This window comes from Hydra viridissima, unplaced genomic scaffold (genome assembly GCF_058129835.1).
Source record: "Hydra viridissima isolate aposymbiotic clone 2 unplaced genomic scaffold, HvirCarnegie_v1 scaffold_9, whole genome shotgun sequence".
Classification (NCBI taxonomy): Eukaryota; Metazoa; Cnidaria; class Hydrozoa; order Anthoathecata; family Hydridae; genus Hydra; species Hydra viridissima.
Genome location: NW_028324308.1, coordinates 387,331 through 402,141, shown reverse-complemented (window position 1 = coordinate 402,141; position 14,811 = coordinate 387,331). Strand labels below are relative to the sequence as shown.

Below are 14,811 nucleotides of genomic sequence, written 5' to 3'. Positions count from 1 at the left end.
TTTGTTTTTCATTGGAAGGCTAGTCAGAGTATAGAAATTAAATTTCGTTTTTCCAAAAATAGGAGTTAAAAGCAATTTGCAGAATACATAATAGTTTTGTCTATCATGCATTACTTTTTTGAAAAAATAAATAACACATAAATAATTTATAAAATTGTTTTTATCTTTCTAGTAGCAACCCAATCTAGTGTATATTAATACCAATTATTCATTTAAATCCAATTTTAATCAAATGTTGGCTCTTAAATTTTTCATCTATGACAAAATAATCATTCAAACTATATATTCAAAAAATCATTTGAGTTAAACTCAAACTCCATAAACCAACAGAAAATTTCTCATAAACATTTTGGTTAAGAAAGTTGTGATCAATTTTGAAGCAAACACTGAGCAAGCATTGATCAATGAGCAAGCTTTGATCAACGAAAATCAAATTGAAGCTTAAAGAAATCAATATTATGACAAAACTTTTTATTCTTTTAAATAAATAAAAAAATTTTATTTAAAATAATTCTAATACATTCTTAAATAAATTTTTTTTACCTCAAGAAATTAAAATAAAGTAAAAAAAAATTTAATTTTATCTTTTTAAGTTTTTGAGGTTTTTTTAGTTTTGAAATTTGGTCAGGTCTTTTTATGTACAGTATACTACAAATGTAAATGTGTTGAAAAAAGTGAGTAAAACATTTTTTTGGGAAAATAATAAAAAAAAATAAAAAATAAAAAAAGGGCATAGAAAGGCTTTGAAAAGATATAACAATGTTTTGTAAAGAAGAAAATGTTTTTTCCTAAACATTTAGAAAGAAGATAAATATACAAAAAGATAAAAATATATTCTAATACTTTATAAAAATAACATTTTTAAAGATAAGAAAATTTGTATAAAAAAATATATTAGCTTCTTTAGTACAAAAAAATCTGTTATAAATTAACTTTTTTCATAAACTAATAAAATTAGCAAAGAGATGACTCATTCCATAGCCATAGTGCAACAATACCATAAAAATATCTTTGTCAATAATCAAGATGATAGTAAGAGCCTGGAAGATAATTAAAAATAAAAGATAATAAAATAATTCATGAAACAAATTTAACCTAAAAATAAAAAAAAATAATAAAAAATTAAATAAATTTTAAAGTAGTTAAAAATAAAGATAGCACTTGTAAATTCATGAGGCAAAAAACATTAAAAACAACATTTTTAGAAGACAACAAGCCAAAACTGCTACATGTAAAAAGTTGAGAAAAAAATTATTTCAAAAACAGTTGTGTGCAAGTAAAGTGGCACACTTGCAGACAAGCAAACATTTATCAGATTTGTAGACAAGTCAAGTGTAAATAAACTTTGTAGCGTTCAAATAAAGAAAAATATCAAAGACAATCAAAACTTACTTCAAATTGTAATCAAAGACTTGACTTTGCGAAGGATACTGTTAAGCCATCAAAAGTTTTTATGTTCTTTAATGTTGGGTTAATAACATGAGATATAATTGAACCAAAATAAATAAAACTCAACATCATCTGTAATAAATAGAAGCAATTTAATGATGAAAAACATCAATGATCAAATTTATGAAAATGGTAATTAAAAAACTTTATAGCCTTTTTAAAGTCAACAATATTGTAGTGGGTATAAAATGTAAAAATGTTTTGTTGCATTTTAATTTATTTTAACCTGAAATCCCATAACAAGCTCAGGTAACCAATGAACTGCTACAACAGAAGCAGCACCTATATAAAGTGAGATATGTTATAACAGCTTTTTTTGTGTGGAAATTACAAGAGTAGCAGATTTAATTAACATAATTAATTTAATTAACATAATCGATTCAAAACTAATAACCTTAAAGTTCTCCTGAACCATTTTGAGTTTGTTGAACTTGAACTGGGGTCATGACATAAGTTCTTAGCTTAAAAGATTGTTTTTTAGTAAATATTTACAAATCAGTTTACTAAATATTGCAAATCAATTGGAAGTTTAAAGTTACAAAGTAACAAGTTTATTGGTAAGAAAATTATACAATCTACTCAACCATTGGACATAAAATATTTTAAAATATCTCTAAATTAATGAGCAAGAAAAGCATTTTTGTACTATTGAGGATTGCTGAAACTTTGCTCACATTGGTTTCATCACCACATGTTTTTAATATGCTTATACACCTACCTACCTCAAATGCAACTTCAAAAAATGAAATTTATTTCTATCAAGAGAGCATTAACTATTCCAAATGACAGCACCCACCCCTAAAACTGAATTTATTAAATAAGGTGGTATTTAGAATAAGCCCCCACATGGTTATTTGATTTGGGGCATTTAGGGATACAGAAGACATTTGTTTTTGTATTTTTATTGCAATGCTTTAAACTCTGGTGCACTAAACATCAAAGGCTTAGTGTAAAAGAGTGGTCAGAACCTCAAGTTCAAAGCTTGGATGTTTTGTTTTTTCTTCTGTCATTTTGCTTAGCAATCTGTTGGTAAATCTTGTGTTTTTCATATAAGAGGAATACTTTGCATAAATAACAAGGTCCATTTTTCTTTCTTTTTCCAACAACAATTGCATGGAACTTTTTTTCCATTTTTGAGCCTAAAAAATTTCTCATTCAATTAAAGCTTCCTTACTTATGATACATACAAGTTCTATCTTATGCTTAATAAGATAGAATCAATTAACGCTAAAAAGGTTGATGTTGTAATGATTCCTGGAGGTGTACTAAACACATCCAAGCTAACCTTTTAATTTTTTTTGATTTTGCCAGACATTAAACCAGAATCTAAAAATTGTAATTAAGATAAAAATCCACATTACAACTCTAGTTCAAATCAATAAAGTTAAAAATGGTTCAGGGAATCAAGATATATACAAACTTTTAAACAAAAGTTTAATGCATAAAAGATTTTTACCACACAATGTTCCAGTAGAAATAGAAGTAAACAACAGTTGTGAATACAATTCTAAAGCAAAGAAATGGTCCCCATGTTTGCCTCTAACTTCAGAAAAAGAATTTGGCTATAGAAAAAAAAAAAAAAAAAAAATTTTAACCTCGATACTATCAGTTAGTTGAATCAATTAACTTTTATTACTTTATCATACCAATTATGCTTCATTAACAATTATTCACTTTTCAGCACTCACCAAGACACGAGCAATAAATGCGTAAATTCCAGCAAACACAAACAATGATGATAAATAGGATTGCAACAAAAATTTCATTGTTGCAGTATGATGCATATACTGCTTTGTCAATTTCACTGAAAAATTATCAAAAAGAAAATAGCAAAAAATAAAAAAGAATCTAACAAATTCTAGATACCTGTTTCAATTTATATATACTTTTTTGAGCATTATACAAGTTAGAGAAAGTTACTCTTAGAAAAACCTGTTGTTTTTACATACCAGTGAGAGGATGTAGTGAAATAGTTTGCTTAAGGATTTAAGTTAATATTTGCATATAGTGAGGGAATACCTACAATATTTTTATGTCCATGTTGGTAAATGTAATAAGGGTTTGGTGTTTAAAAAACATTCAAACAAACACAGTGTTAATACTTTTTAGTAGATTTGGAAGTTCGATTTTCAATACAATTATAAAACTTTCTTGTTACACCGGGAGATTTAAATGTCTCAGATCATTCAATACATGACGCATAATTTTCTTTTAAACATGATAACAACAACCAAAGCTGCTTTTGTATAGTCATAGATCTCATTGCCACATGACCTGTATTTAATGTTGAATGCCATGTTCACAATATTAACAAAACAATTCTAAGATTTGTTTGAGCGTGTTACCAACAACTGCAGCTATGATGCTCCACCATAGCATTAGAGCTAGGTAATATTGACATGAGGTATCCCAAAAACTTTAACTTAATGAAAAACAAATAAAATCTATTAGTTATTTTGCTTAAGTGAATGCTATTCAGTATTGTAAAGATATGGAAAATTGTTTTAGCTAAATTAAGATAAAAATATTGCAAACTAAACAATTAGAACAATTAGATTTATTTTTAATTATATTAAATGAACATTACATTGAAAGAACAAGATAAGTTAAAAATTTTGATTTTTGAAAACAACAAATGTTCAATGAAAATCTTAAAACTTTCCCTCAGTTATTGCAATAATTTTACTGCAAAATTAAGATGGTCACCTTTTTAGTGATTGGATCCTTAACAGATTAATACATTTTCCTTTTAATAACTGCACTTTCAAATGGATGATTCAAAATGTTTCTAAACTCAACTAACTTTTTTTTCAGCGTTACCATTAGATAGGACAATTAGAAAAAGAGCATTTTGCTCTGAACTGTGGCTGAAGGAATTCAGAGTCAAATTTAAGCATGGTATTTTCTCCTCTGAAATTCTTACTTCAGTCTTTGCATTCCTTTTTTTCTTTTTTTTCTTTTTTTTTTTTTAGAAATTTTCAACTTTTACTTGGAATAATTGCAATGAAATGGAGTTTCAAAAATGTTGGTTATTTACACCTAATTTTGCCTGAAGAAATTATGTTTTTTTTACTTCTTTGACATGTTGGTTATAGATAAGGTGAACAAGAAAAAAGTACAAAACATTTACAGCTATTGCAGAACTAAAAGAAATTGACTCATTCTTCCAAAAAAATACCATGACTCTTTGCATTATTTCAAAGTATATTTTTCTTCACTTTTAAATAACTGGACATTTTTAATTGATACTTTATTAAAACAAATAAAAAAAAAGAAAATGGACAATTTGCCGTGAGGGGTAACTCAATTTTAAGTAAAATATGACTCTCCTTATTGTTTCAATTCAATTTTCAAATATTATAGAATGAATCAAAAATTAATAATATATATTAACTTTGCAGAAAAGCTTTAAAACACAGAAAACAAAAAAACAACTATGTGTTGAAATAAGATAAGAAGACATTCACCTTTTAAAACAATGGAAAAACATAAATTTGTAAATTGGAAAACAACCATGACAGCAATCTCCTGTGAAGAGAGAAAAAAAAAAAAAAAACATTTTATACATTATTATGTGATATATTAAATGTAATATGGTTGTGTAAAGATTGCTACAAGCAAATGATTGAGCATTATTTTTTTTTAATAGGCAGTGTTTTTACCCCAATGTAATAACTGCTTTGCTGCTTTTCTGTTTTTATTTCAAATAAATCAATCATTTCCAACAAAGCCACACAGAGAACCTAGTATTAAAAGGAAAAGAAACGGGTTGTTTTCTATTTCTTATTACTTCTTTTTCTAACAACTTCAGCTTCCAAAACACACTTAATTAACTAATAAACCAAATTATCAAGCTTAACAAAAACTTTGCAAAGAATCAGTACAAACCTGCCATATAACAGTGATGATAAAAATATTTTCTGAGAATAGGACAGAAATTTTTCTTGGACTAAATAGAGAAGTTTTAAAACCTGAAGATACAAATTGCAAAAACAAAAATTATTTCTAAAAAATCAAACAAAAGCTAAAGATAACCTTTATGAATAAACTATAAAATAATCTCCTCAACATAATCATAAGTTAAAAAATAATCTCCTCATATTCTCATTAAACACTTTAAAGCAAAAAAGTCAACCGTTTTTTAATTGCACTCAGTTCTGCATAAGTTTGGGTATCTTTTAATTGCCTCCTTAGAGATTGTGCTGATTTTTCCATAATTTTTACCAGCTTTATAGTATTTACAAAAACATCATCATTTTGCAAAGTAAAGTTGGACACACAACCAGAAGGAGTTGATAAATTATCATCTTCCTGCTCTTGCAAAAGGTTAATGTATGAAGTTGATCCGTACATTTCTGAGACCTTCATTTAGGCTTCTTTTACATTAAAATTTTTAAAAATCATCTTATTACTCACTCTATTATTACTGCATAAATCAAAATTTATAATTTAAAAAAACATATAAACTTAAGATAGAGTAGAATTAAAAAGCTTTTGAATGTTGTAGCATCCACCAAAAAAAAAAACAAAAAACAAACAAAACTTACTGTATATTCAAATACATTACACTGGATAGTGCATATGATTGCTAACTGGTAAAACCAAGCAAATTTTAAAGTCAAGTAATAATGAAAGAGAATACTCATTACCTAAGAATTGAGAATGCTCATTTACTTATAATACTAGCAATATTTTACAACAGCTTTGGAACTCAATAACCTTATATGAGAATTACACATGAAAATTATACATAATAATAATATAGTACACATGAAAATAAATGTAAATTACATGATAAACAGAAAATGCCAATAAATTAAGTGATGATGTATATAGATATTATTTGAATTGTAATGGTTTGACAATAATAGAATGTAAAAGATAAATAACACTAAAAATATTTCACATTTTTAGAAATGATATTTATTAACTGAGTTAACATAAAAATAAATTTAACAGATAAAAAACTTCATATACTAAAGAGCTGAACTCTTTCTTTTAATTAATTAAAATATCTATTATTAAAGGTTTTAAATAACAAACAAAAATGATGCATCTAATTCTGCCACATTTGATAAAAGTTATAAAATAGTTTTGCTATGATATTAATTTCTGAAAAAGCAGAAATTAAATTTGGGTTAATATTTTTTATTTTCCTTTTTCCAAGCTTTGGTAACAAAACCAGTCAATGCCACTACAGCAGCTAGAACAGCAAGCTTAACCATTGTGGATATTTTAAAAACTTCTGACATTGCAGTGACATCTGATAGCATGCAGCCAGTCTGACAGCATATGAAATTGTAAGGAAGAAGGCCTAAGAAAAAAAATTTAAACTGTTAAAAATTTATAAAAGCAACATATATACTTGTGGGTTGGTACTAAAAGAGCTGATGCCCAAAATTTCTTCTGCTCTTCACAATAGAATTACAGAGTATAAAAAAATCTCTTAAAAAATTTTGTTTTATTTTTTAATGTTACATACATTTAATCTCATATTTATTTGTTTTGAAAATGTACACTTAGGCCTAAGTAAAGATTGGGCTTCCTTCACAATTTTTCCAACATAAAAAATCTGGCCTTTAACAAATATATATCTCAGTAACCACCAGAGTTGAATATTAGCTTTTTGTACAAAATACATTTATTACTATTGTTTATTACACATTTATTACAGAATTGTTGAAACAAAAACTCAAATTCATTAACTTTGAACATAGACCCTTATAGCACCAACACATACACATAAATAAAAAGGACTAACCAATTAATACAGATGGAAAAAAATATGATAATGGAATTCCAATGACTGGTGAAGCCATGTTTAAAAACCAATTTGGAGACATTGGGAACAGCCGTAAACATAGTAAGAAAAAAAACATTCCATCCTGATTATTCTTAATCTATGAAAGATAAAAATTGTTTTTAAAACAAATTTTTTTTAATTAAAAAAAAAAAACTTAAAGTGATATCAACATTATATATCTAGTATTGTAGAAACTATGTTAATATTTCCAGTAAAAGTGCTCAATACAGCGCAGTATAAGTAGAGCGAATATATTATTATCATCATTATACAAACTAAATATTTAGTTTGGTTTATATAACATTACTTAAAGTTTCATGCAAAAAGCGATCATCAGATGTTACTTTAAGTAATGTTATGTAAACCAAACTAATTATTTAGTTTGTATATTATTAATAATAATAATAATAATAATAATAATAATAATAATAATAATAATAATAATAATAATAATAATAATAATAATGATAATAATAATAATAATAATAATAATAATAATAATAATAATAATAATAATAATAATAATAATAATAATAATGATAATAATAATAATAATAATAATGATAATAATAATAATAATAATAATAATAATAATAATAATAATAATAATAATAATAATAATAATAATAATAATAATAATAATAATAATAATAATAATAATAATAATAAAAATAACAATATACAGGGTGTTCGTAAAGTTGGTTTAAGTCTTTGATTAAAAATTTCTCCTCATTATAATAATTTATCCATTTAAATAGTAATGTATGTTTTAAAGCTTGATTCTAGGAAATTTAATTTCAGAAAAAAAATGAGCTACCAACTATCTCTTGAAGAAAGAATTAAACAAGAGTGGAGAAAACAGCTTAGCACGCAGCCACCCTCCATGCTGGCGATTCTAAAGATGGTTGACAAGTTCAAGGAGACAGGCAGCATTCATGATCAAGAGAGATTGGGCTGGCCTTGCTCAGCTGTGGCAGAAGAGGCAGTTGAAAGAGTGACTGAGCTACTTGTGAAAACGAGCAATCTCTCAATTCGAAAGGACGCTGCAGCTCTGGGCATGAAACAGACCAGCTATTAAAATGCCATTAAAGAGTCAGGCCTTTGACCCTTCAGACCAAGCAAAGTCCAAGAGCTTAGTGAAGACAATTTTGATAGACAAGTGCAGTTTTGTGAAACACTATTGGACAATTTTTCCAAAAACCCAGGTATGATTGACAAGATTTTGTAGTCGGATGAGAGTCAGTTTACTTTGAATGGAGTTATAAATTGTCACAATAGCTGCTACTAGGCCTACACTTACCCACATGAAATATTCCAGACTGACACATCTAAAGAAGGACTTATGGTGTGGTGTGGAATGACTTCAGGTGGACTTATTGGACAATACTTCTTTGATGGTTCTGTCACTGGCAACTCCTATCTGGAAATGCTTAAGACAAATGTATGGCCTAAAAATAAAAAGAGTCGTCTCTACTTTCAACAAGATGGAGTGTCTTCCTACTATTCACTTGTAGTGAGAGAGTGGCTCAATCAAAAGTTCCCTGGTCATTGGCTTGGCAGATGAGGCCCTAACAAGTGGTCTACATGTTCTCCTGACCTAACTCCACCAGACTTTTTCCTCTAGGGCTACTTAAAGGATATAGTAGACAGTGACAATCCCTCTACACTTGTTGAGCTATGCAGCCAAATCATGAAAGCCTGTGCAGAGCTACAGCCATCGATGTGCAAGAAAGTATACAGAAGTGTTTTAGGCACTGGTTCATTTAGTAATGGAATGTGAATAGACTTTATAAGAATGAAGTAAATTAATAGAAAGAATAGCTGCAACTGATTCCATTAACTTGCAGTTTATATTAGTTGCAATAATTTTTTCTATAATTGTAAAAATAAAATAAAATATTATAAATCTTTAGCTAAATTCAAATAAAATTACTTAATAAATAAACAAAAAAATTACATAAAAAGTAAATGGCTTCCTCACCTTTTCCTGAAATGAAGATACTTTTGAAGGAAAGAAATGCATAAGTATACTTTCACCAAATATCTTAGATAAAATAAAGCATAAACTAGCTCCAATGGCTGAAAGAATGCTAGTAATTAGAACAGCCTTCCATAGACCAAACAATGCACCTGCTAACAAGTTCTAGTATAAAACAAACTTAATCATAAATAAAAATATCTTTTCTACTTGCACATTTTTTTTAATTCTGTAAGTTCAGATCACTTTCAATGTTCTGTTTCTTACCATAAATACTGATCCAGGAATAGCAAATGTTTGTTTGTATAGGTATCCAGCACAGAACAGCAGAAAAACTGCATAAAAGTTTTGATCTATGTAGTCTTTTAAAAACTGCTCCATATCTTTAAGTTGATCAAGATTACTTGGAAATGATAAAGCATACCTTAAAGAAAATTCAATGAAAACAAACCAAACAAAATAACATCTGTGTTTATATACAGTATGCAACAAATCATATTCATACTCCTAGCATATCACTAAATTTTGTTTTCAAACTCTAACATGTTTATTCTTTAAAGCTATAAAAAAAAAAAGTGTAAATAAAGTAATAAAGAATAGTTCTAAGCTAGTAATCATAATATTAAATTACTATCCTTAGTTATATTTAGCATATAACAATCAATAACAACTTTATATACAACATAAGAACTCATATTGATTTATTTAGTGGTGTGTGTTTACTTTTTGATTTTAAGTTTGAAGTTTAGTTTTTGCTCATAAGTTATTTTACTTTTTTTGTTTGTACCACAGGAGTAAAATTTAAAATATTATAATTAAATCTTTTGTTTTTATTTCAAAGGTGAGCCATAATGGCAATTATCCATAAAATTAATGTTGATGTATGATAAATGATTGTTGATGATCATGAAATTGGCATAGGGCATATACAAAATGCTGACAAATATAATAAAAGCAAGGCAATTATAAAATTAATAACACAAAAACAAAAAAGACTGAAAGTGTGCAAAGTAAAGCACATTTAGGCCACCAAAAACAACATCTAGAGAAAATAAGCTTATTGTACAAGAAGTAAGCCATGAATCTGTTATTTACAAAACCTATTAAAAGGAACTACGCATGACCATTTCTGGATGAACAAAAACATAGACTTTGCTCTGAATGAGTTTATGGGCCCCATCACAAAAAATCCCATCATTCAAGAAATTATAAAAACAAAATGCCTTGCCCTTGCAAAAAATTATTTTTCAAAGACACTAGATTTTTGGAAATCAGTTTTATGGTCTGATAAAAGTAAATTAACTAAAGATTTCCAAAAAAGGAACAACTGTATGAAGAAAAGAAGATAAAAAACCCTTAGACAAAAAAACTATAAAACCACTCATCAAACACAGGTGGTGATATGCTTGTTAGGAGCTGTTTCATTTTTAATAGAGTTGGTAACTTAGTTCAAATTTAAGAAAAATTAATAGTAAATTTGTAAATATTTAACAAAAAAAAATTTATTCCCTCCATCAATAAATTAAGGATACCAGATCATTAAGGATACCAGATCATTTTGTCTTCCAACAAGATAATGACCCAAAACATACTAGTAGGGTTGCCAAAACATATTTTGAAGAAAATGAAATAGAATTGTTAGATTAGCCTCCTTAAAACTCGGATATCAAATCCTATTTTAAAAAATTTATGATACTAAATTGGATGTTAAAGTTAATAGGGATAAGCACAATATCAAAAAAAAAAAATTTCTTTGTAGGTTTGGAGGTAGCTTGGCATAATATTGCCTAAACTATTTACAAAACCATACTGATAGCATTCCTTGTTGCTAGCAAATATCGATTCCCAATTACTATACTAATCATTAATAAAACAAAAAAAATTTTAACATAAAAGTATTCATTCCTTTTAACACTTTAATTGATAAAATTTTGAAAAGCATGAGCACTCTTGACACTTCCTAACATCACAGTTTTCAAAAAAACACGACAAATTTTTCTCAGAAACAAGATTTAGGTAAAATATTATAGTTTACATTATTAATAGATGTTGTAGTAATTTTTCTTTTTGATAACTTTTAAAATTATTTACATCAACTTGGTTTTTGGTTTATTGCTACAACATATGAAGAAAGAAGTATATAAAAAGACTATGAATAATTTTGTTGCATACTGCATGAGATGCTTTTTTTACTAGAAAGTCTCATAAACAATTTTTTTAAAAATAAAAGGATTTTAAAATTAAAAAAGAATTTATTTTCATAAACTTTAAAGATAGCAAAAAAAAATTTTTTTAGTAAAAGTAAATTACACTTTTGAAGAGAAAAAACATTCTCTATTAGTTTTTCCTGAAATTATGCGTTGTGCGACTTTCAGAAAAGGTTGATTGTCTTGGAATATGTATCCTTTTATTTGACTAGAACTTGATTGTATAGCTTGTTTGCTTATTTTTTGACACTTTTTGAACCTTATAAGTTATTTGTAATACTTCACTTTGTTTCTTTAAAAAATCTTTTGTAATATATTTTGAAGCCAAATCTCTCATAAAGAAAAAATTTCCTAAAAGATCAATACTACTACAAGCCAATCTTCTTTATCATGATTCAGTTACTAGAAATCAATTTTCTTCCACTTCTAATTTTCTTTTGTTCATTTAATTGATTCAGTATTCAAGATAATACAATCGACTATATTTTTTGGAAATCCCAAATATTTTGCAGTGATGTTGCTTTTTAATTAGATTTTGCAAAGTAAAACTTATACATTTTGTCCAAAAAACAAGAATCTTTAAAAATAATTTTTCAACTTTGTCTGTAGAACAAAAGACTTTTGGAAAAACTTTTAGTTTTCTTTTAGTTTTTCCCAAATGTTAAAAACATTCTGTTTTTCTCTAGCACATCCCACTTTTGGTACTATTGAACAGTGAAATAATGTTGCATATACTGTATATAAATGTTGCATAACTATATAATGTTGCATATAATAATATTTAAACATTGAATACATTATATAACAATGTTGCATATACAACATAATAATGTTAATTTTACTAATTGTCCTCTCTTTGCACATTCTGTCCAGCCTCTAATTATGTAAGCATAATTAGAGTATAAAATTTTACAAATGTTTTTATTATACATATTAAAGTGCATTATTGTTGCAATAAAATGTTTTTTTACTTATAATGTCTTTTTTCAATTAAAAACAAACTTTTATAAACAATTCAATAACAATGCAATAACAATGAGGATCATTTCCCCCATTTATTGGAGTTATCTTGTAATTTTGCTATTATCAATTTTAATATTTATAAATAGCAAAAATCTAAAATAAAACAAAAAATCTAATACTGTTTAAAACTGCCACTTAGTAATCATGGAGAAATTGTCACTTAGTAATCATGGAGAAATTGCTAAAAATTAGCACTAGATAATAAAAATTAACCAGATAAAGGATTTACTTTATAAAATATTTTTTTCCCACATTGCTGTCTAAGCAATACTTTAAGAAACAAATGCCTTATGTTGTAAAAGCAACCTTGCCTGACACAAAAAGTTAAAGTTTGGTTCAATGAACTTTAATTTAATATCATAATGAAGTATTTTTGTTTAACAATGGCAGCGAAAAATCTACTGCATATACAAAGCAGTATTAATACCAATAATATGAAAGTATATGAAAGTATAAAGTAGCAGTTTTTAACTTAAAAAGAACTTAAAAATGCACTTAAGTGATCAAATAAAGTATTAAAAAATCACTAAAGTAATGAGTAAATGAAAAAATTAAAGCCCATAAATTAAATACCTTTGCGCTAGACATATTTAACTTAACAGCATTAAATATTTACAAACTATCTATTAATCCAAAACAGTATTGATGAGTTTTTGCTATATTTCTAGAAAAATAATTGAATACTTTCTTAAAAAACTATAACTACATGATATTAGATTCATGTAAATGTTTATTTCTAATTCTTAACATCAAAGTTTTATTTTTTAAAATTTATCATACAAACTTGTGCATAATTGAAGACTTTAATAGGGGTCAAAAGTAACCTGGATATATATACAGAGCAAAGATTTCTTTTTATAAATAAACTTTATAAAACTAAAAGAGAAGTTATATATGGTTAACTTAAACCAGATCAGCAGTAGTAAAGAAAACATAACAAAACCTGGATTAATTTTTAAGAAAAAAATAAAAAAATATCCTAATTTTTATATATATACATGGTAGAAATAGCTTAAGAATGTAGATGTAATGTATCAGTATTTATGGTAAGACGCAAATAAATGTTTAAAAACAATGTCTTAAATTTAAAAACTCTGCAAAAAAAATTGAATAAAACCTTTATTGTAAAAAATTCTTTTAACATTTCTTCACATAAAGAATATGATCATTTTACTTTTGCTGTATTCAAATTCCTCTTTTATATATTACTTATATTTTATATAAACTTTTAGGAACACATTGGTTTAAAAAAAAAAGCACAGCAGTAGTTGAAAACCTTTGGGAATATTTAACATTTCCTATAAACAAATTAAAAATTTAAAATAACTATTTTCTGGCTGTATCAGTATACAAAATTGATCAAAGCACATTCAAAAAAAAAAAAAACTATGTATATACAAATTAAATATATTCATACTGCAATGTATTGAGCAAATATCATGTTGCAATGTATTGAGCATTATATTTCATGCTGAAATGTATTGAGTAATATATTTCTTGAAATGGCAATAACAAAGATTACCTTGAATTAGATTTTGGAAGTAATCTTGTCATCTGAAAAAGTAGATACGATGAACAACCAAACACACCAGTTAAACCAAATAAAGCAAATAGTACTTTCATTTCAATGTAGTTTTAATTGTTTTGTCATTTATATATAATTATATATATATATATATATATATATATATATATATATATATATATATATATATATATATATATATATATATATATATATATATATATATATATATAGAGATGCAAATATATTTACAGCTATATATACAAATATGATAAAATTAAAAAATAATAAAAGTAGAAACTGCTTTTTAAACAAAAGAGTAAATAGCCACAAAAAAATACATTTTGTATGTAAAATATTGTCTTTACAGACACACACATGCTATAAAGATACATATAGAGATATATATAAAGATATATATATATATATATATATATATATATATATATATATATATATATATATATGTATATATACATACATATATATATACATATATATACATACATATACATACATACATACATACATACATACATACATACATACATACATACATACATACATACATACATACATACATACATACACACACATATATATGCATACATACACATATACATACACATACATAAAAAATTTAGTGCATCAGTTTAAAGAAAAATAAAGAGTAGAGCCCAGGTCCATTTGCTGAGGAAACCATATTTTATATGAAGAATTTTTTTTTCTTTTTGATTAATCTAAATGTTCCCACAGAGAGGTCAAATAGGAGTTAAAATTTTTATTTTTCCCACATATGCTTTAAGATCAAGGAAAATTTTTACCA

At 25.9% G+C, this 14,811-nt stretch overlaps 2 protein-coding genes across 12 annotated transcripts; both read right to left on the bottom strand.

The window, feature by feature from the left end:
- Positions 1–695: 695 nt before the first annotated feature.
- On the bottom strand, positions 696–6,108 carry LOC149883493 (uncharacterized). 6 transcript variants are annotated; one of them, XM_090098112.1, is made up of 9 exons: positions 5,997–6,108; positions 5,338–5,398; positions 5,112–5,192; positions 4,917–4,977; positions 3,138–3,253; positions 2,906–3,011; positions 1,676–1,731; positions 1,393–1,521; positions 698–1,040 (listed from the first exon to the last, which is right to left on the bottom strand). In XM_090098112.1, the coding sequence occupies exons 1-8, from the start codon at positions 6,011–6,013 to the stop codon at positions 1,405–1,407; spliced, it is 615 nt and encodes a 204-aa protein (XP_089954238.1). In that variant the 5' UTR covers positions 6,014–6,108; the 3' UTR covers positions 698–1,040; positions 1,393–1,404. The 6 variants fall into 6 exon arrangements, with proteins under 6 accessions (XP_089954241.1, XP_089954238.1, XP_089954242.1 ...); XM_090098111.1 differs by lacking the exon at positions 5,997–6,108 and adding an exon at positions 5,585–5,980 and having other exon boundaries at positions 715–1,040; XM_090098115.1 differs by lacking the exons at positions 4,917–4,977; positions 5,112–5,192; positions 5,338–5,398; positions 5,997–6,108 and adding an exon at positions 3,552–3,832 and having other exon boundaries at positions 696–1,040.
- LOC149883492 (transmembrane protein 41A-like) lies at positions 6,103–14,147 on the bottom strand. Of its 6 annotated transcripts, none has more exons than XM_090098117.1 (5): positions 13,983–14,147; positions 9,498–9,654; positions 9,234–9,395; positions 7,211–7,349; positions 6,103–6,763 (listed from the first exon to the last, which is right to left on the bottom strand). In XM_090098117.1, the coding sequence occupies exons 1-5, from the start codon at positions 14,081–14,083 to the stop codon at positions 6,588–6,590; spliced, it is 735 nt and encodes a 244-aa protein (XP_089954243.1). In that variant the 5' UTR covers positions 14,084–14,147; the 3' UTR covers positions 6,103–6,587. The 6 variants fall into 6 exon arrangements, with proteins under 6 accessions (XP_089954243.1, XP_089954245.1, XP_089954246.1 ...); XM_090098119.1 differs by lacking the exon at positions 13,983–14,147 and adding an exon at positions 13,578–13,734; XM_090098120.1 differs by lacking the exon at positions 13,983–14,147 and adding an exon at positions 13,034–13,140.
- Between the last annotated feature and the right edge of the window lie 664 nt (positions 14,148–14,811).